The sequence below is a fragment of the Cydia fagiglandana genome, chromosome 17, assembly GCF_963556715.1.
Source record: "Cydia fagiglandana chromosome 17, ilCydFagi1.1, whole genome shotgun sequence".
In the NCBI taxonomy this organism is placed as follows: domain Eukaryota; kingdom Metazoa; phylum Arthropoda; class Insecta; order Lepidoptera; family Tortricidae; genus Cydia; species Cydia fagiglandana.
Genome location: NC_085948.1, coordinates 15,416,774 through 15,443,496, shown reverse-complemented (window position 1 = coordinate 15,443,496; position 26,723 = coordinate 15,416,774). Strand labels below are relative to the sequence as shown.

Genomic DNA, 26,723 nt, shown 5'->3' with positions numbered 1-26,723 from the left:
TTTCAACGAATAGTAAGTAACTACTTACTAGAATACGTAGAACGAAAGTCAAATAGGCATAACTATATTTAAAGTTCAGGTAGCTTCTTTAGCTCTATAAAGTAGAGTCAGACAAGTAAATTTGCCATTGTAGATTGTGGACTATTTAATTGCAGAAGAGATAAATAAAAAAAATAATTGATGTTATTTTATAGCTTAGTGGGAAGGGATACACCGCAGCGACCGCTTCGCACAAGTGTGGTACAGGGACATACCTGTTTATCAGACTTTACTTTTATTGTTGTAGCGATGCTACGTATTTGCCTAGGATAAATACATGTTTTTCCATACAAGATAACCGGTACAACATGACTGTCGCATTTCCAACAAAATAACATACACCAGAGTATGACACTTAGGTAAAACTATAATGTACCTTCTCAGCTGTAGGTTGGTTGGCATATCCTGCCTCCTGGTTAGCTGGTTTCGAAGAAACAAGTCTAAAGAGTATGCCACTTGAACGGAACTTGTCACCCAGATTGCGCGGAGATTGTTGAACCAAACCTGGCTTCATGCATATCAAAATGATCCCCCTGGTCTACCCCAACTGCTCAAATAGGTCACTTCCTAATTTAATTAGTATTTTAGAATCATTTTCGGAATTTTTATGAAACATAAATAGTGAATATGAAGGTGTGAAAAGGTTGAAATCTTGACAGGAGAACTGTCAGAGAGTAGACTACGCGTTTAGTTACCGCATCGGAAAGAAGGTATTCTGAATGAAACAAGGTAGGAAACGTACGATAGAAATATAATTATTAGTAATTATTATTAACCACTTAAAATATTACAAGTATTAATGAGCATTGATATTTTTTCGAGAGTCATATGATTTGGAAAAGGTTTAAGTTGGTTTGACGTTTGATGCGTCGATATGGATCGAAACGGAGGGCTGGGGATTTTGCTAGAATCGACAATGGATGGGAGTTGGTACTGGGGCACGCTAGCATTTATACAGCTCCTAATTGAATATCGAAATAAACCGCCTCGCCCCCTTCCGCCGCCTGCCCTGGCCGGTGGAAGATTGGGATATATGTAAAGTGCGCCGTGTGTGTGTGTGTTGTGCGCGAAAAGGGCGTAGCCCACCGAGTGCTTTCCGTGCCGCCGGCGAGCGCAAGCATGGCCGACGGTCGTGTTGCTCCGAGCGCCGTTGCGCGCTCCCTGATGTGCTGAGCGTCGTGGGGACGCTGGTTTTCACCGCAGGGCGCAGTTTCCAAGGCCTGTGGACTGCGTGCCGCCTGGCGATCCCGAGGTGCTTCACACAGGCCTCCCCTTCACTTGCGTGGCCTATCGGCTCCGAGGCGCATCACGTTGGCGCCACCATCAAGCCGTAGGGCACGGCCTTGACCCGCGAGCCGTGTGTCGGACAGCCTTGCCGCGGTCCGACGACCCCAAGGTCTCATCGCGCGGGTTCTTCTTGTGGAACTCCTGAGCGCCGCGGGTTGTTCTCGCCCGGGCTTGCCAAAGCCGGAGCTTGAGGAACGCCCGTCGCCCACCGTCAGCGATCCGCCTGCTGCGTTAAATACCAGCGGGCCTGTGGATGATAGCTACGTTCGGTACCCGTGAGTGCACTAGACTTTTATCCCAGGTTTTGGCCAAGACTCCGCGTCTCGTTCATCTCGCGATCGTAGATTAAGGTTTACTATAGTGTCATCCCATAACCGCCGACAGTTTAGAGAAACCGATTGTATTCTGAGCAGCGCCCGCCCTAAAGCGGAGTGCATTGTAGTAGTTAGCGAATTGTATTAAATTGCATGTCATATATTTGGTTTTATCTTTTCAATATCCTATCAAGTTCCCATTAACCAGGTTAGAGTGGCAAGAGGACCCTTGCACTCCAATAGTCCAATGTTTCACTGCGGATCTTGTCCGAGGCACTATTTCCATTAATTATTTAAACATTTTAAAAACCTTATTATTTCTTAACAACAACAACATTATTTTTTATATACGACATTGTTATAACATTGAAGTTAATGTGTAATTTTTTTGTAACAAGTCGTTGAACGTTTTTTTGATAAGAGTTTACCTATAGATTAATGTAAACCAAACTGAAATTATAATGATAGATTCTAATTCCGGAATAATATCTTCACTCATTAAAAATTCAACCCACGTGTAATTTTCACTAAAACAGTTCCGGTATATTGACTTTATCGACACATGATGCGCAGCTTTAACGTTACGCCAATAAAGTTTACGTACCGACAAGCGCTTACGCCGTTGACCTAGAGACTATTATTACTTGATCCGCGCGGAAACAGTCCTTGTCGGTCTGCATTGCGGGCAGTCCATGGGCGCCGTTGTCTTGTATAAAAGACTTCTCGTACAGCCTAGTGCGGCGATATCACGTCTTGAATCGACATTGTTTAGTGGTTGTTTTTTATGTTAAATCCCTATATTTTAAACATTTTCGGGTGTAAAACATATGTTTAATTTTGGCAATTTGGAATGAAATTAAAACAGGATAAGAACAAAGCTAAATTAAAAAGATTTTTACCATAATATTGTAAATATCGATATCACTATTTGCAATCCCTAAACTTTTTATTAGTTGTTTACTTAAAATTTGCTCTGGCGTGTGAGTGAGCGTCTTTGCGGACTAGGTCCGGCGGCCAAAAGGTTAATTAACCTCGTCTGTATAAAAAGGATCCTGACCTAATTTTTAGACATCTTTTTGTATTTATTCGAGATTATTTTTTCTGCTCTATACATATAGTTGGTCAAGCAGATCTTGTCAGTAGAAAAAGGTGGCAAATTTGAAAAATGTAGGTGCAAAGGGATATTGTCTCATAGAAAATTTTAATTTCGCGCCCTTTTCTACTGACAAGATTTGCTTGACCGTCTATAACAACTGAGGTTTGAACCCACGATTTTTGACAAAGGTTAATATTGATAACTGTCTTTATCTACAATTCTACACAATTGGTATCTGTAATCTGCAGTCCAAAGTATAAGGAGTTAAAGATACACAATATCATGGTAAATATGTGTAATACAAGGCACTTAAACCATATCTGTCATATAATCTGTTATATTATATTGTCTGTAATAACATTAAAAATATCAATGCTAAATAAAACAACTACATAATTAAAAATATATCACTATTTATGGCTTAGGTCGAGACCTTTATAATGCTAAACAGTTTCGTTCTTCAAGCACTTAGGTTATATACTTTAGTATACAATAGAATCCTAGCACTGAGGATATTTATCAAAACTGATAAGCTTTATAAGGGAGGAATCAAGTAATTATATACGTTTTATTTTAAATATCTCCTAATAACATTAGGCAGTGATGTAAACAATTAGTAGTAAAAAATAAACATGATCTCTTACAAATACTACCTGCCAAATAAAGCTTGTTTATTTTGGCATCAAGTGCAACTAGCACTGTCATGAATCGAGCCAAAAAATATATCTGATTTACATTTTTCTAGTACATTGTATTTAAAACTTAGAGGAATCTTATACTAGTATACTGTACAAATAATTCTTGTTGATCTAGTTTCTTATAACACTATCAAAGCTTTGGTGCCACCCAGTCCAAGAAGTTAATGGCTAGCTCAAAGCCAACAAAGCATGCTGCATTTGCCGGGAACGCTCGGAGCATAACGGGAGTTACACCTTTGTACAGGGCTGTCGGGCCTTCTCGTTCCATGAGCTGCTTGAACACATCTCGCATACCATTAGGATATGTTCCCTCAGGTGCCGTCTGCAGCCTACTCTTCAACACATCAGCTGGCATGCCTACAAGCCAGTTAGCTATCCCAGCGCAACCACCAGCAACTATAGTGGCCAGCATTTTCATTTTAGAGCTCGCATCGGCCGGCACCAACACTTCTTTCACCCATTCATAGGTCATGAAGTACATACCACTGGCTGGCACATCTCTTAAAATAGTTGCTACACTGCCCTTGTAGATGCTCCTTATGCCGCCCTCCCGGTATAACTGTCTGGCGCAGTCAACCATGCCAGCGTACTTCTGCGGCGCGTTGCCACCCTGCTGGATCTGCAGCAGGCACTTGATCCGCTCACCGGGCGCCATGATAGACGTCGTAAAGATCCCCGAGAAGGCACCCGCGGCGAACAGCTCTGGCTTAGAAAGCACCTGGTCCTCAGAACGAGCTATCAGCCTCTTACCGAGCCCGAATCCGAAGAAACTGATCGCGAAAATGGGCGCTACCCCGGTCAAGGGCGCCGACATGCCCTTGTACAAACCACGAAAACCTTCCTTGTTGATAGTCTTCTTGAAGCAGTCGAAAGTACCGCTGTACAAAGGCGTTTCGCCCGGCTTCGGCAGTGGCATAGTTTGCAATCTTACTTTCACTGTATCCATGGGATGACCAGCTAACACTGTGCATACACCACCGAATCCACCACTTAAAAAGTATTTAATTGGGCTGCTTTTTTCAGACATTTTTAGATTTGTATCGTTTTGTTCGAAGGGAGAGTAGGAACTACAAGTCTACGTTGGTTCAGGGTCAACAGCTATAAAGCTGTTCTTGTCCTGATTGTCTCAATTTCCTACTCGATTACAGTTTAAAATCTAGTTGATTGAAATGTCAAAGTCCAAGTCCGCTTTCGTGTAATGCTTTCCAATTTACGTATGTATTGTTCAAAATTGTCAGAAAAATATGGTCATAGTGGATACTTTCGACTAGAATGGAACGTTTTGCTATTTAAGACAGCGCTTTAACTGTTTTAAGACACATTACTTAAATGATTTGTTTAATAAATAAGCGTTTTCCTACTTTTCTTAAATAATGAAGACATCTGGTATTTGACAGTGACAATGACAGCGTCAAGAAATCAAATTAGTTGAAAAAAAATCAGTGCGCGGTTTTGCTGTTTTTCTTTTGTGTTTAGAAGTTAAAAGGGAACTACTATTCCAAAACACCGTAGAAAGTTTATATTCAAGCTGAGCTGGCCATGTAATATGGCTTGCACAAAGGAGGAAATAGAAAGAAAACGCCTCGCTGCGTTACAAAAGCGGCAAAACAAGGCACAGGATCAAAACAAATCTATCGTGTCTTCCCCATCTCCAATCAGCACACCGTCCCCTCGGACCCCTTTAAGGCAATCTTGGGCTGGTCCCGTACGAAATTCTGGTAACTTTGGTAACGGGAATAGAACTTTCCATCCTTACGCAAAGCCTGAAAGCAGTGTGCCGGTCACTAAAGTTGTGAGTGGTACTGTGTACCTCATTTCGGAAGAGAGGTTCGAGGTTAATCCGTCGGAATTCTGCCCTCCTCTCATTAATGTCTTTAAATCTATACCTTCTAAGAGCTATGGTAAGATTTTTTAACATAACACTAGAAGGTAAAGTAATATAATTAAATCCGTTGACTACCAAAGACGTCGACAGACGCGCGGCTACAACCCAATATCAACCTTCATGCACTCCAACCAGGTTACTCGTTGACACACCGCACACATTCAAAGGGTTAAGCGTCCTTTATTGTCTACCGTGCTTGTCTCATTTTGTCAAATTTGTATGATATCTTAACCTCTTGGGGTTCAATGTCCTAATACTAGTACAAATTACCTCCAATGAAATTTAAATCTTAATAAATAAATAAAACTCTATTTTCTAATACCATTGATTCAAATTGGATTGCCAATTTTCCTTGTATGGTGGGCCGCTAGAGGCTAGAGGATATCATACAAATTTTTATAGATAAAAATATTGATTTTTCACATCACCTAAAAATAAATCTTGCTATCCAACAAGATACTTGGTCTTTTCCTTAAGTTGTAACTTCTACTAAGGTGTGCCAATAAAGGTATTCTATCTATATACCTGCTTGAACATGGCCTCGGTGATATCTCTCTTCAAACCTCTACTTTCAAGCCTTATGATCTATTTTTGTTTTGTTTTACTAAGATGTACAATTTATTTTTAAATGTATTTCTAGATCCCTCATCTAAACTGTGGAATTTCTCCATAAATGACTACCAAGAGTTGATGTCAAAGGTGGCTCCGCTAGCCCCTCACATAGTGCTTGGAGCCCTACCACAGTTTGTGCTGAAGATCCTGCGGACGCAGATCACAGACCCAAGGACCCTGGATTTGTCTCCCATTGAGGCTACACTTAGAAATAAGTTGATGCCATTCCAAGAAGATGGAGTTAGGTAATTTGTAGCTAGTATTGTTGCGATTTGGTTTTCAACGAGGTTATTTTTCTAATGAGATTTTATTAAAGGGGCCCACTGTCAAAATTTTGTTCTAACTGAAAGGCTGATACCGTCCGGCAGACTGTTAATCAGTGGACCCCTTTAGACACACAGGACAGTGTAATACTGTTTAATTACTAATGAGTACATAATATTAAACTATCAGGATGACAGTACACTCGTAACTAATTTAGGAATAGTGAACATGATTTATCTATGTATAGCCATTCATTTCCCAAGGATCAGAAATATGGTTATTAAATTAATATTATAATTTTTTTTGTAAACTACAAAATGTCCCACAGTTCAGTGTGCCTTTTGGCACAGGCCTCCTCCAACCTTCTCCACTGTACCTACTGTCTTCTGCAACTCTAAACCAGTAAAGCATAATGTATACCGTGATTTAATAATTACCTATTTTGTATCTTTTGAGGTTAGATCTACCGGAGAGATTATCTGGCCGAAATAGATATCTGGCTCTCCGGTAGATCTAACCTCAAAAGAAATAGATAGACGTATTGGAAATGCTTGGAAGACATATTGGAGCCTAAAGGAAATAATGAAAAATAAAGATATCAATGTAACTATCAAGCGGAAACTCTTTGATACCAGCATACTTCCTATACTTACCTACGGCTGCCAAACCTGGGCTCTCACTAAAACACACATTAGAAAGCTAGAAACTTGCCAAAACTCCATGGAAAGAAGTATGCTGGGGAAAAGACTATCGGATAAAATAAGAATAAAATCCATAAAGAAGATCACCAAAACAAAAGATGTCACAAAAACAATAAAAAAGTTAAAATGGAAATGGTCAGGACATACAATTAGAGGCAAAGAAAAATGGTCGAAATCGATAATGAACTGGTTCACAGGCCATAAGAAAAGGAAAAGAGGTAGACCATTTAGAAGATGGGTGGACGACATCAAAGCCACAGCAGGAACCACATGGACGAGAGTTGCCAAGGATAGAGAGGAATGGAGAAGGTTGGAGGAGGCCTTTTGCCAATAAATGGCACACAGACAGAAAAAAACGCAAGAACTGTAGAAAAATAATGCAATCTACTGTCTGAAATAAAGGATTATTACATTACATTACATATTTTGTATCTAAATCAGATGTACTTGGTACAGCTGATTGGTACTTGTAGATTGTACTATATGCCAAAATTAATTGCCTACGAGCTGAATTATAACATACTAGAATTTGTTTGGAAAGAGAAGAGTTGTGGAATTTATTGAGCTCCATACATTCCACGACTCCTATCTCCGCACAAACACTAAAAAACAAAAAATGAACAGTCACACTGAAAGTCTGTCTTTAATTTCTAGATTTGGCATAGCACACCGCGGTCGCTGCATGATAGCAGACGACATGGGGCTCGGGAAGACCTTCCAAGCTTTAGCTATTGCCAGCTATTACAAGCATAACTTCCCGTTGCTCGTTGTTACTACTTCTTCTATGAGGTAAGTCATTTGGCATAGACAATGAACTAGAATAACTATAGTCTGACTAGAGCTCAATAATAAAACCGGCCAAGCGCGAGTCGGACTCGCGCACGAAGAGTTCCGTACCATTTAAGCAAAAAACGGCAAATAAATCACGTCCGTCTGTCTGTCACCAGGCTGTAACTCATGAACCGAGATAGCTAGACACTAGAAATTTTCACAGATGATGTATTTCTGTTGCCGCTATAACAACAAATACTAAAACAAAATAAAGTAAATATTTATGTGGGGCTCCCATACAACAAACCGTCAGCCTAAGTCGCAAACCTCGGAAGTCCTCCGGGGGAGTTACGAGGTTTACCACTTCAAGTATTGTTTTCCAAGGTAGTAATTATGTAGGTACTTTTAATTTCCTTGAAATGGAGTTACGAGGTGTGCGACTTAAGCCGACGCAAAAGTTTTTTTGCCGTCTTTTGCGTACGGAAACCTTCCTGCGCAAGTCCGACTCGCACGACCGGATTTTCCACAATTTTTTTAAATAATTTCAGAGAAACTTGGCAGAGCAAGATCCATGAGCTGCTGCCCACTATCCCGATGATGAATATCATCACACTGAGTAGCAACAAGGATGCTCAGCTTGTTGCTGACAGACAGGTATTAAAAGTAGCCACACAAATAAAAATATATAAATTATACATGACATCATACATATGGCCGCTTAAATGAGTCCTCGCCTGCGCGGTGTGGGGGCGCCGGGGAGGGACGGCGTGCGGGGCGAGGGCGGCGCGGGCGCCGTAGGCCAAGAAAGAAGTAGTTAGAGTTCGGCCAAGAAAGAAGTAGTTAGAATTAGGCCAAGAAAGAAGTAGTTAGAGTTAGGCCAAGAAAGAAGTAGTTAGAATTAAGCCAAGAAAGAAGTAGTTAGAGTTAGGCCAAGAAAGAAGTAGTTAGAGTTAGGCCAAGAAAGTAGTTAGAGTTAGGCCAAGAAAGAAGTAGTTAGAGTTAGGCCAAGAAAGAAGTAGTTAGAGTTTGGCCAAGAAAGAAGTAGTTAGAGTTAGGCCAAGAAAGGCGATAAGATAGGCGTACTCGTAGTCACGCCTATTTTCCGGCGCCCCTGGAGGAGTAGGCAGAGACCACGGATTTCCACTTGCCACGATCCTGAGGGCCTACCGGAAACTCCGAAGTTCGCAAATTGCGGGCATTTTTTTCTCTGCTACTTTTCTGTGTCTTATTAGAGTAAAAGAGAAAGATGCCCGCAATTTGCGATTCGATTCGATGTTCGCGCTAGGATCAGACATACTCGTACCTCTTTCGCTACATTCACTAGGCCTTTCTTCAGGATTTCCCCGATTTGATCAAAGAAAGTCCGCCGAAGTCTACCCCTTCCATTTCCCACTTCCACTTCTCTCTTTGTAAGTTGTAAAACCAAAGAAAAAGAGAAGAGACCATAAGCCCTCCAGTGGCGGCATTGGTCGAGGCCTGAATCGAACGAGCATCCTCAGACCTGGACCTCTAGCCAAGTAGCCACCCCACGACGGCGCCTATCCCAAATTCTGGAGTATATACAATCTTTAAAAGGCTAGGCGTGGCTAACCAGCTCTTTCTCTCACCGCCAATCCCGGCGAAGACCAGGCCCCTATTTCACCACCGTGACAGGTCCGACAATTGTCGACATCACTGTTACTGACGTCACAGACCTCCATAGGCTACGGTAACCGCTTACCATCAGACGGGCGGTGTGGTCGTTTGCCACCAACATGTTAATTAAAAAAAAAAACCACTATATCGCCAGTTAATAAGTACTTATTTTGCGAAGCTAAGACAATTGTCACAAGAAATACGACATTTGCACGAAATTCCGACACAGAACTCATTTGCTGTCAAGAATCACCGAAAGTTCTTTGAAACCTTGTGACAATTGTCATCATTATCAACATAAACATCGCAAGAGAAATACCTGTTTTTTGCCGATATAATAAAGTACTAGACACATCACATATACAATAGCTTCTATCCGGCAAAGAGCAACCGGCCGCGGCCGCCCGTATTTCTAGCGAGAACCGATTGACTCACACAAATGATACAACTGAAAAAAAAACTCTGACTTAAAATGCATATAGTAAATTTACCCTCTGCTTAGTTTGTATGTTTGTATATACTTTCAGACGCAAGTTGTGATAGTAAGCTACAAGATGGTTACAATCCACAAGGATCTACTCAGGGACAAGAAGTTCGGCGTCGTTATTATAGTAAGTACCTGAGAAACTAATTAATAGGCTTTTATTTTAAATTAAGTGGCCCATTAGTAGGTATTGTTGTGAAATTAACAAGAGAAGCTAAGCTAAGAATAACTTTCAATTAAAACACGTGCAATATAGTATTTTAACTTATTTTTGGTATAGTGTTTATCACTATACCTTATAAAACAAAGTCCCCCGCCGCGTCTGTCTGTTTGTTTGTGTGTATGTTCGCGATAAACTCAAAAACTACTGAACGGATTTTTACGCGGTTTTCACCTATCAATGGGGTGATTCTTGAGGAAGGCAGGCGTGGGTCATTCCGCGATTTCGTCGTTTTGCTACAGGTACACCCGTTCCGCCCCAATTTTAGGGAAAGCCATAAGCCACGCGTGGCGCTGTCGCCACCTAGCGGCCATATCTGTGCTGATCGTGACAGACGCGTTTTGTTAGAGAGTGAGTCTTCTGTACCTAGTAAGTACTATTATTTATTCTGTGAGGAAGGTTAGGTTAGGTTTTGTGTAACCCATGCGAAGCCGGGGCGGGTTGCTAGTTCATTCCCTAATAGCATTTTCTTGTAGGGATTTTGTTGGGCCTTTGTTTACGTATTAGTTGGGCAACCGTTATATTTGGCCGTACGATTTGCTGGAGGGCCCTCGACAAAGGCCCTCCCGAAGATTCCCAACAGAGGGCCATTAGAGTAATTTTTTCGTTGGGCCTATTTAAATAAATCATACAATTATTCAACGGTGGTGGTCTTGGTTGGGCCGTGGTTGGGCCTATACACATTTGTTTGATGGTTGGTTAATTGTTACATTTGGCCGTACGATTTGCTAGAGGGCCCTCGACAAAGGCCCTCCCGAAGATTCCCAACAGAGGGCCATTAGTGTAATTTTTTCGTTGGGCCTATTTAAATAAATCATACAATTATTCAACGGTGGTGGTTTTGGTTGGGCCGTGGTTGGGCCTATACTCATTTGTTTGATGGTTGGTTAATTGTTACATTTGGCCGTATGGCTTGCTGTAGGGCCAACTGCAAAAAAATAAAAAAGGGCAATTTTTTCGTTGTGCTTCTGTTTGCAAATTCAACAATTACCCAACGGCAAGTCAGGTAGGTCGGTAGGTAGTCGTGCACCAGATTGAAGGCCCAACACAGCTTGTCCCACAAAGGGCCTACATTGTAACTTTGACGTTGGGCCTTGTGTAGGATTCTTACAATACTACCGTAGGTAAATAGTTGTGTAATTTATAGTGTGCCTACAGTCTAATTATGTAATGGGCTTTTGTTTACGAGTCCTACAGTTACCCTACGTTAAGTAAGTGGTTGTGTAATACGACGTTGGGCCTTTGCTGATAAATATGTATTACAATTACACTACGGTAGGCATTGGTTGTATCCACATGAAGGCCCTAGGCAGCAGTTGTTGTTAATCTTCTCTGTATCGTTCCAATTTTCGAAGCAAGTACACTTACTATACACTCTAATTTGTATATATACTAACCGCACTTCGAAACTTCGTAAGCGAGATTTATGTTTTTTGAGATTTAAATTGAGAAAATGTTGGTAAAATACAATTTTTTAAATTTATGTATAAATTTTATAGTTATAGCTATTAGATTTATAAGTTACTTTAAAAAGAATATTATGATTATATCCGGAATAATCGAGAAAATAACTATAACTTCGATGTTTGGAGACAGTAACGCCATCTAGTGACGCCACAAGCAAACTCAACTGGTATTGTTGGGCATCAGTACCACAGCCAATGTTGGTAAATGCGATATTTGTGCTCACTGGGCCAACGAATGTTATCGTTGTTTAGCCACCGGTAACAAAATACACGAAGGCCCATTGTTAGGCGTCAGTGCCACAGCCAATGTTGGTACATACGATATTTGTCATCATTGGGCCATCGGATGATATCTTTGACTAGCCAACGTTACCAAAATACACAAAGGCCCATTGTTGGGCATCCGTGCCACAGCCAATGTTGGTAAATGCGGTATTCGTCACCATTGGGCCAACGAATGTTATCGTTGTTTAGCGAACGGTAGCAAAATACACAAAGGCCCATTTTTGGGCCTCAATGCTACAGCCAATGTTGGTAAATGCGATATTTGTCGTCATTGAGCCATCGTATGATATCGTTGATTAGGCAACGTTACCAAAATAAACAAAGGCCCATTGTTGGGCATCAGTGCCACAGCCAATGTTGGTAAATGCGATATTTGTCATCATTGGGCCATCGGATGATATCGTTGATTAGCCAACGTTACCAAAATACACAAAGGCCCATTGTTGGGCATCAATGCTACAGTCAATGTTGGTAAATGCGATATTTGTCGTCATTGGGCCATCGGATGATATCGTTGATTAGGCAACGTTGCCAAATAAACAAAGGCACGTTGTTGGGCATCAATGCTACAGCCAATGTTGGTAAATGCGATATTTGTCGTCATTGGGCCATCGGATGATATCGTTGATTAGCCAACGTTACCAATATAAACAAAGGCCCGTTGTTGGGCATCAATGCTACAGCCAATGTTGGTAAATGCGATATTTGTCGTCATTGGGCCATCGGATGATATCGTTGATTAGCCAACGTTACCAAAATAAACAAAGGCCCATTGTTGGGCATCCGTGCCACAGCCAATGTTGGTAAATGCGATTTTTGTCATCATTGGGCCATCGGATGATATCGTTGATTAGCCAACGTTACCAAAATACACAAAGGCCCATTGTTGGGCAGCAATGCTACAGCCAATGTTGGTAAATGCGATATTTGTCGTCATTGGGCCATCGGATGATATCGTCGATTAGCCAACGTTACCAAAATAAACAAAGGCCCATTGTTGGGCATCAGTGCCACGGCCAATGTTGGTAAATGCGATATTTGTCATCATTGGGCCATCGGATGATATCGTTGACTAGCCAACGTTACCAAAATACACAAAGGCCCATTGTTGGGCATCCGTGCCACAGCCAATGTTGGTAAATGCGGTATTCGTCACCATTGGGCCAACGAATGTTATCGTTGTTTAGCGAACGGTAGCAAAATACACAAAGGCCCATTGTTGGGCATCACTGCCACTGCCAATGTTGGTAAATGCGATATATGTCATCATTGGGCCAACGAATATTATCGTTTTTTAGCCAACCGTACCAAAATACACAAAGGCCCATTGTTGGGCATCTGTGCCACAGCGAATGTTGGTAAATGCGATGGTGGGCCAACAAAAAATTTACGTTGGCTACGGAACGAACCTCATCCCAACGTTTTCCCTACCGTTGGCCCCGTGGGCCCAAACGAAAATGCTACTAGGGTTATATTTCAATGTCTCTTTTTGTCTTCGTGTACAACTGTACAGTCGACTCGCCCTATTACAAAGGAGTAAGGTGCAAAAGTAAATAAATAAATATTATAGGACAATTTTACACAGATCGACCTAGTCCCACAGTAAGCTCAATAAGGCTTGTGTCGTGGGCACTAGACGACGATATATATAATATATAATTATATATAAATACTTAAATACATAGAAAACATCCATATCTCAGGAACAAATATTTGCGATGAACACACAAATAAATACCCTTACCAGGATTCGAACCCGGGACCTCCAGCTTCGTAGGCAGGGTCACTACCGACTAGGCTAGGAGGCCGTAGGAGGCAGTGTAAACATATCTTTGACGTCGACTGTACATGTATAATTGTTTTATTTCTCAGGACGAATCTCATCAAGTGAAGACCCCAAACGCCAAATGCACTCTAGCGCTCAAGAGTATTTCAAAATTGAGTGCTAGAATGATATTGTTGAGCGGCACACCGGCTCTGAGTCGACCTATTGAACTTTACACTCAGCTTGAGCTTATTGAGCCTAAGCTCTTCAACTCCTACAATGAATATGGTAAATAGTTGGTTGTAATAAGCTAGCGCTCAAGATTAGAGATGCAATTAACCGATAGTTGTTTGGCCGGATGCCGGATGTTCGGCCTGACCTAGCGGCAGGCGTGGCTCACTCCGCAATTTCGTCGCTTTGCTACAGGTAGCTAAAAGTACATCCGTTCCACCCCAATTTTGGGGAAAGCCATAAGCCGCGCGTGGCACTGTCGCCACCTAGCGGCCATATCTGTGCTGATCGTAACAGACGCGTTTTGTTAGAGAGTGAGTCTTCTGTACCTAGTACTATTATTTATTCTGTGCTAGCGGTCATATCTGTCGTAATAGACGCGTTTCGTTAGAGAGTGAACCTTCTGTACCTAGTACTATTATATATTATGTATTATTACTCCCTATTGAATGATCAAGTAAGTAGAAACTGTTCTCCGTATTAACTCACATTTCGTCGAGTGACAAGCAAAAAGTCACTTAGTACCACCACAAGTTCATAGCTATAGTGAACCATATTAGTACTAAAAGAAGGTCGAGTTTTGTTTATTTTTTTTAGTTATTAGTGACTTTTGCTTGTCACCCGACGATTTATAGACGGGTCTAACGCTATTCAATTACCTTTATTTACCGACGTTTCGACACAGGTTTCACTGGTCAATGTGAATGTGTTTGATCTAGTAAATGTGAGTTAGTATGTGTTCAAAACACGGACACGGACTAGCAAGCGCAGCGTAGGATGTCCACCCACAAGATGGACAGACGACCTTGTTAAGGCCGCCGGAAGACGCTGGATGCGGGTCGCTTCCAACCGGTACGAATGGAGGTCCAAGGGGGAGGCCTATGTTCAGCAGTGGACGTCTTATGGCTAAGATGATGAATGATGATGATGATGATGTGTTCAAAACGCGGAAGTTTTAAATATTATACTGTTCTCTGTGTAGGTAAAAGGTACTGCGCAGCCAAGCAAACCAATTTCGGCTGGGACATGACCGGGCAGTCCAACCTAGCTGAACTCCAGGTTATACTGCAGAAGCGGTTCCTTATCAGGCGCACCAAGGAGGAGGTCCTTACTGAACTGGAACAGAAGACCAGGTAAATGCACCAAAACAGCCTTCTTCTAGTAGTCTTTGGTGTTATTAATAAATATTTGTATTTGTACCGTCAACTGGGGTGAATAGGGACAAAACTTAAAATATTATTTATTCGCTCTAGTTGACGGTATGTAATTCAAGTATGTATATTGTCGCTTAGGCTCATAAATACTAAGTCCAAGCAGAGCTTAGTTTCTGACTAGATCGATATGTGAAAGACTATTCCGGAATACCTTTTTAAATCATGTCATTTATGCCTGCATAACAATAAGGAATTCGGTAGGAAGTTTCCTGATAGTTTTCAAAGTTTCACTAAACTTTTCCTACAGAATGATCAAATATTTTCATGCGCTTCGATTTTAAAATCGGCGAAAACTCATTTCTATTGAACAGCATTTTAGGGACGACTATTTGTTGTGTCGTTTTGGTAATCTTAGTCATTCGTTTCCAGAGAATCAGTGCTCCTTGACGAGACGCTCCTAGAATTCACAAAGGAAGACAAAACAGGTCTCACGCAGATGGCGGAATCCTACCGGTCCTCCAGGGCCTCGGAACGCCATACTGCGCTGTTGAATTTTTTCAGCGAGTCGGCCCGTGTGAAGATACCCGCTATATGGTTAGTATTAGTACATAGACTTTTTTTTTTAGATTTTTAGTGCTGTAATATTGCCATGACCTCACAGGGCCCATGTGAATTTATTTAGAATGTATAGGCATCATGTAATACCATGGATGCAATAAATAAATATGAATATTGTCACTAAAGCAGAGACGCTTTGCAGATAGATTTTCGGACATTCACCCGATTGTTGCTATTTCTATTGCACGCGCGTAATTATATTGATGTCCCGCCCATGATGCCGAGTTTGACAGCAATATAATTATGTGCGTGCACAATAGCGTCAAAAAGTCGGAACTATGCATTTGTTCAGTTTCAAGCTATGCACAGACAAACTGTAGCGAGGCCTACAGCTCAGAGAGCCACTATACTCTGTATCTTTAGGTGTTTAAATAAAAGTAAACACATTCTACTCTCAAACGGCTCCTTATGCCAGTTAAAGGTAGATGAAAAAACCGGGCAAGTGCGAGTCGGACTCGCGCACGAAGGGTTCCGTGCCATAATGCAAAAAAAAAAAGCAAAAAAAAAACGGTCACCCATCCAAGTACTGACCACTCCCGACGTTGCTTAACTTTGGTCAAAAATCACGTTTGTTGTATGGGAGCCCCATTCAAATCTCTATTTTATTCTGTTTTTAGTATTTGTTGTTATAGCGGCAACAGAAATACATCATCTGTGAAAATTTCAACTGTCTAGCTATTACGGTTCGTGAGATACAGCCTGGTGACAGACGGACGGACGGACGGACGGACAGCGAAGTCTTAGTAATAGGGTCCCGTTTTACCCTTTGGATACGGAACCCTAAAAATTACACGATCAAATAATGTAGGGTAAAGTCTGGTCGTTCAGTGACTGTTCCAGGAGGTTTTATATTTGGTCGGTTAACCAATAAATGTTATAACGAAGATGTACAAATTGTTTGTTTACTTTTATTTAAATACCTAAAGAAACTCTTCTTCTTCTCCGTCGGTATCACTCTTGACAGAGTGGTCGTGGTCATCACTTCGGGTGTTGGTGGCAAGCTTCACAACACGTCGCCACTCTTCTCTGATAGCCGCCTTCCTCGTGCATTCATGTAGTGATGATGAGCCATTTACTGCCGCCTTTATCTGGTCAGTCCACCTCATAGGCGTTCTTCCTCGTGGCCTGGTACCCTCGACCTTTCCCTGGACCACAAGTCGCTCAATAGCCACCTCCCCTCGGCGGCATACGTGACCAAAAAAGGTGAGGATACGAGACTGCACCAAAGATGATAAACGCTGCTTGATGTCGAGTTCTCGAAGTATAGACTCGTTGGTACGGAATTCAGTCCACGATACTCCGAGCATTCTTCTCCAGCACCACATCTCTAGGGCGTCTATCTTCTTCTTCTCTTCTTCCCGCAGGGTCCACGTTTCCGAGGCATACAAGAATAAGGGGAATACAAGTGCCCGAACTAGTCGGATTTTTGTGGCTCTATATATGTTGCGATTCCTCCATATTTTCCTCAACTTGTCCATTGCAGACCTAGAAATAGCCATACGCCTCTTCACTTCGTCGATATATCCACCCTTGTTCGTAATTAAGGCTCCCAGATACAGACTATAGTATTAGAATTAGACTTGAGTACGTAGGGATGCACTTCTTTCCGCAGTACTTTTTGGTCCCTTATTGCGCTATATTCCCACAACCAATTGTTTTATTTATGCACTTTTTTTTTCATTTTCCACTTCCAGTAAATACATCCGTCAACTACTGAGTTGTTCCACGGACAAGTTCCTAGTGTTCGCTCACCACCGCGCCGTGATCGACGCGATATGCTCCACGCTCGACGAGGAGGAGGCTCATTACATCTGCATCACCGGCTCCACGCCCACTAACGCCCGGGCGGTCAGTATAAATACATCCGGCAACTACTGAGTTGTTCCACGGACAAGTTCCTAGTGTTCGCTCACCACCGCGCCGTGATCGACGCGATATGCTCCACGCTCGACGAGGAGGAGGCTCATTACATCTGCATCACCGGCTCCACGCCCACTAACGCCCGGGCGGTCAGTATAAATACATCCGGCAACTACTGAGTTGTTCCACGGACAAGTTCCTAGTGTTCGCTCACCACCGCGCCGTGATCGACGCGATATGCTCCACGCTCGACGAGGAGGAGGCTCATTACATCTGCATCACCGGCTCCACGCCCACTAACGCCCGGGCGGTCAGTATAAATACAACCCATCAAAAACATAAATGTAAAAAAGGAGAGCCAAGTTCAATACAAAAATTATGCTTGGCTGTGGGGTTCGCCGCAAAAAGAATGGAGATTTAAATGAGTGCCAAGTTCTATGCAAAATCCAAATATGTATTTATAGGAACAAAATAACATTATAAACAAGTATTAAACTCTATTTCTTTGCTTTATTGGATACCTATAACAATTGCTGTTATTTAAAAAAAATGTGAGATCTTAAAGTAGGTTAGATTTGGCTTGGCCAGTTTTAATCAGAATTACAAAATATATATGTTGAATAACTTTATAAAATGATTGATGTAATGAAAACTGGCCAAGTCAAATCTAACCTGCTTTAAGATCTCGCATTTTTTTTAAATAACAGCAATTGTTATAGGTATCCAATAAAGCAAAGAAATAGAGTTTAATACTTGTTTATAATGTTATTTTGTTCCTATAAATACATATTTGGATTTTGCATAGAACTTGGCACTCATTTAAATCTCCATTCTTTTTGCGGCGAACCCCACAGCCAAGCATAATTTTTGTATTGAACTTGGCTCTCCTTTTTTACATTTATGTTTTTGATGGGTTTTGTTCCTATAAATACATATTTGGATTTTGCATAGAACTGGCACTCATTTAAATCTCCATTCTTTTTGCGGCGAACCCCACAGCCAAGCATAATTTTTGTATTGAACTTGGCTCTCCTTTTTTACATTTATGTTTTTGATGGGATATCAATACTTTTTGTAAAGAAAACTAGGCAGGTATTGAGATTTAATGTTTTTTCTTGTGTTTCCGCTGCATGTTTTTTACTTCTGTTCTTTGTAATAATTATGTGGTGCCACGCGCCGCCAACGACACACCGTGGGCCGGTTGTTTAGCGCGTAATACAGGTTTTTTGTATGGGGACCCCCCTATTTTTTAACTTTTTTTATTTTTAGATTTTTTTCCTACGCTTACACACAATTACCGAGCTGGATTCCAAATTTCATCCTTCTAGGTCATCTGGACGTAGGTTAGGTTTAGGTACTATATGTCAGTCACAATAAAAAAGAAATTTGTATGGGAACCCCCCCTATTTATTAACTTTTTTTTGTTTTTAGATTTTTTCCTACGCTTACACACAATAACTGAGCTGGATTCCAAATTTCATCCTTCTAGGTCATCTGGAAGTAGGTTAGGTTTAGGTACTTATATGTCAGTCACAATAAAAAATGGTTTTTTTGTATGGGGACCCCCCCTATTTTATAACTTTTTTTAATTTTTAGATTTTTTCCTACGCTTTCACACAATAACTGAGCTGGATTCCAAATTTCATCCTTCTAGGTCATCTGGAAGTAGGTTAGGTTTAGGTACTATAGGTATGTCAGTCAGTCTTAAAATTTACGACTTTTTGACCTTCATATCTTTATAACCGTTTGAGCTAGCTTCATGAAATTTGGGCTTCTAGATGTCCTTATGGATATAATTAAACACACGTAGTTTTATGTGTTTACGTTAAAGATGTTTTGAGTTATAGAAGGGTCAAAAGTGGCACCAAGTGGTTCGTGTAATATTACACTTGGCGCTGGCTAGCCAGTTCCTTTGCTTGAACTTGGCTTGACACGCTGCCGCGTGTCTAGATCCGTCAACTACTGAGTTGTTCCACGGACAAGTTCCTAGTGTTCGCTCACCACCGCGCCGTGATCGACGCGATATGCTCCACGCTCGACGAGGAGGAGGCTCATTACATCTGCATCACCGGCTCCACGCCCACTAACGCCCGGGCGGTCAGTATAAATACATCCGTCAACTACTGAGTTGTTCCACGGACAAGTTCCTAGTGTTCGCTCACCACCGCGCCGTGATCGACGCGATATGCTCCACGCTCGACGAGGAGGAGGCTCATTACATCTGCATCACCGGCTCCACGCCCACTAACGCCCGGGCGGTCAGTATAAATACATCCGGCAACTACTGAGTTGTTCCACGGACAAGTTCCTAGTGTTCGCTCACCACCGCGCCGTGATCGACGCGATATGCTCCACGCTCGACGAGGACGAGGCTCATTACATCTGCATCACCGGCTCCACGCCCACTAACGCCAGGGCGGTCAGTATAAATACATCCGGCAACTACTGAGTTGTTCCACGGACAAGTTCCTAGTGTTCGCTCACCACCGCGCCGTGATCGACGCGATATGCTCCACGCTCGACGAGGAGGAGGCTCATTACATCTGCATCACCGGCTCCACGCCCACTAACGCCCGGGCGGTCAGTATAAATACATCCGGCAACTACTGAGTTGTTCCACGGACAAGTTCCTAGTGTTCGCTCACCACCGCGCCGTGATCGACGCGATATGCTCCACGCTCGACGAGGAGGAGGCTCATTACATCTGCATCACCGGCGCCACGCCCACTAACGCCCGGGCGGTCAGTATAAATACATCCGGCAACTACTGAGTTGTTCCACGGACAAGTTCCTAGTGTTCGCTCACCACCGCGCCGTGATCGACGCGATATGCTCCACGCTCGACGAGGAGGAGGCTCATTACATCTGCATCACCGGCTCCACGCCCACTAACGCCCGGGCGGTCAGTATAAATACATCCGGCAACTACTGAGTTGTTCCACGGACAAGTTCCTAGTGTTCGCTCACCACCGCGCCGTGATCGACGCGATATGCTCCACGCTCGACGAGGAGGAGGCTCATTACATCTGCATCACCGGCGCCACGCCCACTAACGCCCGGGCGGTCAGTATAAATACATCCGGCAACTACTGAGTTGTTCCACGGACAAGTTCCTAGTGTTCGCTCACCACCGCGCCGTGATCGACGCGATATGCTCCACGCTCGACGAGGAGGAGGCTCATTACATCTGCATCACCGGCGCCACGCCCACTAACGCCCGGGCGGTCAGTATAAATACATCCGGCAACTACTGAGTTGTTCCACCAAGTTCCTAGTGTTTAATCTTTACAGTATATATGGTCCTATTTTCCTGCACTAGTGCGTAAAATAGCACTTGTGCGTATGTCAAATGTTTAATGAAGCTTTAAATATTCTGCGTCCCGCTGTTGGAACAACATTCCGCCCCCAGTGAGAAACCTGCAAAATATATATAGTTTTAAAACAAAGCTCAAACAGTATATGCTCAATCACCAGCTTAACCAGGAAACCTGCAGATTAGAAACCAGCTGCCTGTAGTCAAGACTCTTGCTGTTGTTGTATTGTATTGTAAATTTTGTTACTTACCACAATGTTCTTGTTCCTTCCGCATAGGAGTCGACACCATTCCCGACACGCCATCCTTTTTATCTGTGTCATTTTCATTATGTTTCTATTTGTTTAACTTTGGTGTTGTTTTTGTTTATATATTTTAGCCAACTTTGTAACATTGTTTTCATGACTAAAAAGTTAAAACTGATTGAGATTTTACATAATATTATATTAGATTCACTCACTTTATTGTTTGTCAAATCAGTAGTGTATTTATAGGGGTTCTGGCGCACTTTAGGTAAATATCTTTTGGGGCCATTTCCGGGGTTGTTTTGCATCGATAGATGTTCTGTATCACATGCGATGTACCTCACCTCATGGGCAATTGAAAGAGCTCACTTTGAATATATGTTTCCATACAAGATTGTTTGTTTATTAAGGTAAATGTAAGACGACTACCTCAATTATAGGTATTTACTCATATGTTTGGTAGGTATGTATTTCTGCACTTGTTTTGTTATCAGTACATGTTCCGTGTTATGATATCTTTGTGGTTTTCCTGTACTCGCGGGCAATTATAAAATAATTAACTTCGAATACTTATTTCCATATCAGTTGGTCCGTTTTTGTTGCGTTCAAGTGTACCTTTGTTTTAATCAAATATAGCGTGGGAGTGATTTGACCTATTCTGTTATCAGTTACTACAGCATATTTTATTCGCTATTATCTAATTGCGTAATTAGGTCACTTATTCCTCTATTTGCATCGGATGTGTGTTTTAACAATTTATTGTCTTCATTATTTTATAGACCAGCAAACACTGCGAACGTTTAAATTAAAATAAATAGTAAAAATGGATTACGCTATTAAATTATGTGTTAGATTATGGTTCAACAACGATGGCATTACCTACAACTCTAAACGTGCAGGGGATGGAACAGAAAATAACATCCTCTTCATTTCGAGCGTCGAGGCGCTCGCCCCTGACATGGACATTAACAAATGGTGTGCGGCGCGGAAGGAGCTGAAAAAGATTCTGGAGGAGCAGCTAGCTGAGCATCCGGCAGTGACGTTGCACTCGGATTACCACGCGGAGGGGATCCTGCAGGAGATATTAGTTAAATATCAAATTAGGACATTTCTTGCAGTCCCGTGCAAACAAACAACAACCATATGGAAAGAAGGGGCCATATGTTTCATGGAAGTGAAAAATCCCCTAATAACGAAGAAACTCTTATGTGTTTGTAGACTGTTAGTGGGTGTGTTGTGTATAATTAAAATAAAAGCGTAAGAGTTTTTTTAGCATTTATTTATTTTATAATGTCCCCATGCTAAGGTTTTGATACTGTCATCTAAGATGAATCTCTTTTCATCTCTACCACAGAGAATTTTTTTCTTTTAATTTGAGTAAACACGTTATGCTTATCACTAATCAAGTTATACAAGTCATCATACAGCGGTTTTTGGCTTAAATCTAAACATTTGTAATATTTATTAAAATTTAATCGCCTGACAGCAGCAGCGCTAACACCTTTATTCTTTTTAATACACTTTCTTTTATTGTCTTTGGTGTATTCGTCTAATACATAAGCATACATTTTCGATCTTAATGCTACAAATTCTCTCACAATTATGCCTTTGTTTTCATCTTTCATTACGCCTACGACTTTTTTATTTACCTGTGGTAACCCATATACATTATTTTCCGGAAGGTCTGAAGTGTCAAATCTACTTTGTAAGTCTGGCTTAATGTCTTCATAAAAGTTCTTTGTTTTTATATCATAAACAAAAGAATCGGTGTCTGTGTATAACAGCCTCACATTTTCACCATACTTAGGTAGGATATAATCATAATGAAAATTGTACATTAAAGTTTTACTTAATTCTAGCACGGTAAAACCAACATAAATGGGTTTGTTATAGACAATTCTAGATTTCTTTAACTGCACTGCCACTAGCTCTTCGGAGAAAATAGAAGCGCTGTGGAAGTTTGGTTTTGAAATATAACGTTCAAGGCCATATTTACATTTTCTTTCTGTTTTTACACTGTTCCAACGGGTACACAACTTAACATCGACCCTTTTTTCAACATTTTCAATTGTTTTTCCAAATATAGAGTTATTCATCAGTTTGAAAAAATCCTTTTCAAAAGTGTTTTTCGCCTCTGTTCTCATTTGGGAATTCAAATCAATGTATGATCTTAACCAGGGTGATTGATTGAAAGTGAGTACTCTGTGAATTTTCTTACATATCAAACCTTTTTCAATACACTGTTTGAGGTTAGCGCAGTGTATGACGTAGTTGAATTTGTTATCTAAAGTAAGTAATAACTTTTTAACTTTGCCCTCAAATGGTATTTTTGTTTCGGCACAGAAAGGATAATCATTGTGATAATCATGTAATATGGATGGATACTCTAAGTCAACTTCTAATATATATCCAATATCAGAATCTATCTCATGTGACAATACATCAAATTGCTTAATCTCTTCTTCACTCATCCACCTGAAGTTATTGATTGGGAGTGGGCGTCGCATAGCATCGCCGTAAAGATTGTTTATATCTAAATATATGATAAAACTGCTATCCTGGTTGACGTCATAGTCTTCCATAAATTTATTATTAGCTTTAGCGTAACGATTAGACGCCTGGCTAAGACCACCTCTAATACCTTTCTTTATAAATTGAATAATTTCGTAGTCGGTAAGCAATTCAAGACATACATTAGTATGCTTTAACATTGCATCCCAACTCAAACCTGGAGCTGTGACATATTGGCAAGGATCTAGTTGGTAAGTATCTATACACACCTGACGAAAGTTTTCAAAGACTTCTGCTAACAGCAAAACATCTGTTTTGAGGTATAGATCAGCGTACTCTCCGAGAGACTTTATGTTGAATTCGCGCCATACATTCTGCGCGTGTTGATAATCTTCAGTGGAGACGCGCGAGTCGGTGAGTTTATTATAGAATGCGGAAGGCTTGGGTAATGAAGTTTCTTCTAACTTGCCCCAGTCGCTCACATACTCATAAGGGAAAACCCCTTTGCGTGTTAACAGTTTCATATGTTTGTCTTGTTCGCTTTGATCGTGAGACGGCAAGAAATTCGGTAGTATCTTGAACTGTTCGCGTGAAAGGTTTTTGACTAATTTATCCAAGCTACTCGACATAAATTTATACGAGTCTATAAATCTTAACGCGTAATCACCAATTCGCTTATCGATTGAAATGTATTTTTCCTTGTTGATGGGGATGCAACCCAAGTTTCCATCGGCCTTGGCCAATTCTTTAATGAACAAATGGCAATCGTAGCCACTCAGATTATGGAAAATGACCGGTATAAACTTTGCTATTTTAAAATTTAGATTACACGCGTTATGTGCTTTTCCCCTAACTTCACCTGTCAAGTGACAATGATCAGTCACGTGAACCTCATCTTTTTCTATTGTTTTACTGCAAATGTGGCAAATGTTGGGGGCAACACCCCCATCATCCGGGCTATTATTCTTTATAGGTATGACTTTTTGCAAAACTTCTATAATCCTCCCCGCGTCTTCATAAATGCATTGTATGAATCTCTCGACACAGTCTTCACCGCGATAAATAACAAATTTTGATTGGTTCTTATCAAAATCGCAGTGAAGATAATAAGAAAAACTACACGGCACGTGTTTGTGGGTGTTATAAGTAGTAGCGGTAGTATCACTGTTTCTATCTAAGGGAACTAAAATTGACTCAAAGTCAGCATAAATTACGAATGGTACTTTCATCATATTTTTAAAGTTTTGAAAGCGCAAGATCTTGTCACCTTCCTTAGGTAGCTCTATTAGCGAATGTCCACAACCAATCGTCTTGTGAAGTTCAAGTTTGTTTTCACTCGGGAAGTGTTGTAGACATCCGCGGCACAGCCAAATTTTATTTTCAGATCGAGTTATTTGCGAGCGCACTAAGCGAGATAAGTTCTTGATCCAACAATAATGCGACAATGTCCCCTTCTCATAATACAATAAATCCACATAACGTTCATAAGATACTTCCGAAATTCTTAAAGGTACAATTATCAAATCTCCGCCGTCCTTCTTAGAATTCTTTTTCTTAGAGTCAATACCGTACACATTCACACTGATCTTGTTTAATTTTTCAAACTTTTTGATACCTAAATGGCAAACCGGGAGTTCTATACCGTTAGTTTGTAAAACGTCCTCATGGCGCGGGTAGGAGGAGGGTCGATCACAACTTTTTTCCACGGGATATAGGGCGCTAACAACAGCCCAAAAAAAGCACTTATTGTCACTATTTTTCACATTAACACACGCTTTTTTCACTTGCACTGCTTTCGGGAGGGGTATGTATGATGATCCTTTGAGCGGTTGGTATTTGTTGATGTTGACTTCGATAAACTCAATTTTTTTCAAGCGACCACCCGCTGTCACGCTCTTGAAAATCTTCGCACTTTTTTAAAATGCATAAAGTGATATGTTCATAGAACGATGGGAAATCTACAGCATCCATATGTAGAGACACATTTTGAGTATTAAATGACTTCAAATCACGTATTATTTCCCCTTCAGGGTTGGTCTTCATAAAAGTACAAAATAGTTCCACGTTCACTTTTACATGTTTGTGGATTTTTAATTCGATATCAATCACTTTCTTTATCGTATCTTTAATATGTAACAAGTACATTTTAGGATCCAATATTTGTGAGCTCCCATTAATTCGGTAACTCACAATTCTACATCTGAAGGCACTATTCACAATGTATACGGCGCAATCCTTAGATTTTTCTTGAGTACACAGTAACTTGTGACGTTTAGTTCTCGAATGAGCTATGAGACGGTTTGATAAAACATCTTCATTACAAAAGTCACAATGATATGAGGATGACATGGTGCGCGATGTGTGCGTATGGTTCAAACAAAGGTTGGTTTGTATATAAGTATGAGCGCGCACATCATCTCACTTTTATAACCTATTTTTTTTTTTTTTTTTTAAAGGTACCTAACCATTTTGTGGTTAGAGCTGATAAGGGTTTCTATGCTAAAATAAATAGGTCATATTTTTTTTTCTTAATCAATAATTTATTTTAATAAACCGCTAACATTTACCATTGGGTTGGCGCTGCTGCTGCCCAAGTGTTCTCCAAACTTGTTAAGAGGCATTGTGAAAGTGAATAATGGAGGATACCCTCAGCCATATTTATATAGATCAGATAGAGTACCTAGCCTACATGAACAGATAACTGATCTACTTAAAACAGGTAACCGATCGGATGAACAGGTTTCCTAACGGGAGAACTGGGTCTGTTTCCTCGGATCCTGTTTCTTACTTTAAAATTATACCACCCTCAGTCAGTTCCTCAACTATCGCGTTTATCTCGTTAGCATGGGAGGTGTTACCGGCACTCTGCGATGTGACCAAAAGCTGTAAACGGCTAACCAGTTCGTTTGGATCATCCCAATAGATATAATCAGTTTTCGGATAAAACGTTTTAGTAGTCAATATATCGCTTCTACGAGGGTTCAAACATCCACCTTCTTTATGTCGCTTAGATTCTTGCGAATGCTTAATGAAAAGTTTATACTTTAAACTTTTGTCACCGCTCAGTTGACCGTTTGGTGTGAATCCTCTACGGTGAGCGTTTGTAATGTCTAAAATCGTATTATAATCCTTTACATCGTCTTTCGAAATTATATCCTTGTTTGGTATTTTTTGAAAGATAAGTTCACCTAGCCCAGGTGTCATTATGAAGGTTGAATCTTTGATATGTATCAAATCATCGATTATTTTAATTTGACTATCTCCAATAT

At 41.0% G+C, this 26,723-nt stretch overlaps 2 protein-coding genes across 2 annotated transcripts in view; one reads left to right on the top strand and one right to left on the bottom strand.

Moving 5' to 3' along the window:
- Nucleotides 1-3,016: 3,016 nt before the first annotated feature.
- Nucleotides 3,017-4,647, bottom strand: LOC134672572 (congested-like trachea protein). Its single transcript, XM_063530515.1, has one exon. It carries the CDS (start codon nt 4,459-4,461, stop codon nt 3,565-3,567), a length of 897 nt encoding a protein of 298 aa, XP_063386585.1. The 5' UTR covers nt 4,462-4,647; the 3' UTR covers nt 3,017-3,564.
- A 170-nt stretch (nt 4,648-4,817) lies between these two features.
- LOC134672898 (SWI/SNF-related matrix-associated actin-dependent regulator of chromatin subfamily A-like protein 1) overlaps nt 4,818-26,723 on the top strand; it is a 49,032-nt gene continuing 27,126 nt past the window's right edge. The window contains exons 1-18 of the mRNA XM_063530848.1: nt 4,818-5,335; nt 5,960-6,176; nt 7,551-7,685; nt 8,216-8,321; nt 9,830-9,913; nt 13,630-13,810; nt 14,736-14,886; nt 15,337-15,501; nt 17,220-17,373; nt 17,421-17,534; nt 17,582-17,695; nt 19,336-19,482; nt 19,530-19,643; nt 19,691-19,804; nt 19,852-19,965; nt 20,013-20,126; nt 20,174-20,287; nt 20,454-20,609. Coding sequence (XP_063386918.1) covers nt 4,981-5,335; nt 5,960-6,176; nt 7,551-7,685; nt 8,216-8,321; nt 9,830-9,913; nt 13,630-13,810; nt 14,736-14,886; nt 15,337-15,501; nt 17,220-17,373; nt 17,421-17,534; nt 17,582-17,695; nt 19,336-19,482; nt 19,530-19,643; nt 19,691-19,804; nt 19,852-19,965; nt 20,013-20,126; nt 20,174-20,287; nt 20,454-20,609 — 2,649 coding nt within the window. The 5' untranslated portion in view covers nt 4,818-4,980. The remainder of the gene's footprint in view (nt 5,336-5,959; nt 6,177-7,550; nt 7,686-8,215; nt 8,322-9,829; nt 9,914-13,629; nt 13,811-14,735; nt 14,887-15,336; nt 15,502-17,219; nt 17,374-17,420; nt 17,535-17,581; nt 17,696-19,335; nt 19,483-19,529; nt 19,644-19,690; nt 19,805-19,851; nt 19,966-20,012; nt 20,127-20,173; nt 20,288-20,453; nt 20,610-26,723) is intronic.

What these genes read in the sequence shown, in the direction of transcription:
- LOC134672572 (XM_063530515.1), bottom strand. Translation starts at nt 4,461, where the DNA reads ATGTCTGAAAAAAGCAGCCCAATTAAATACTTTTTAAGTGGTGGATTC.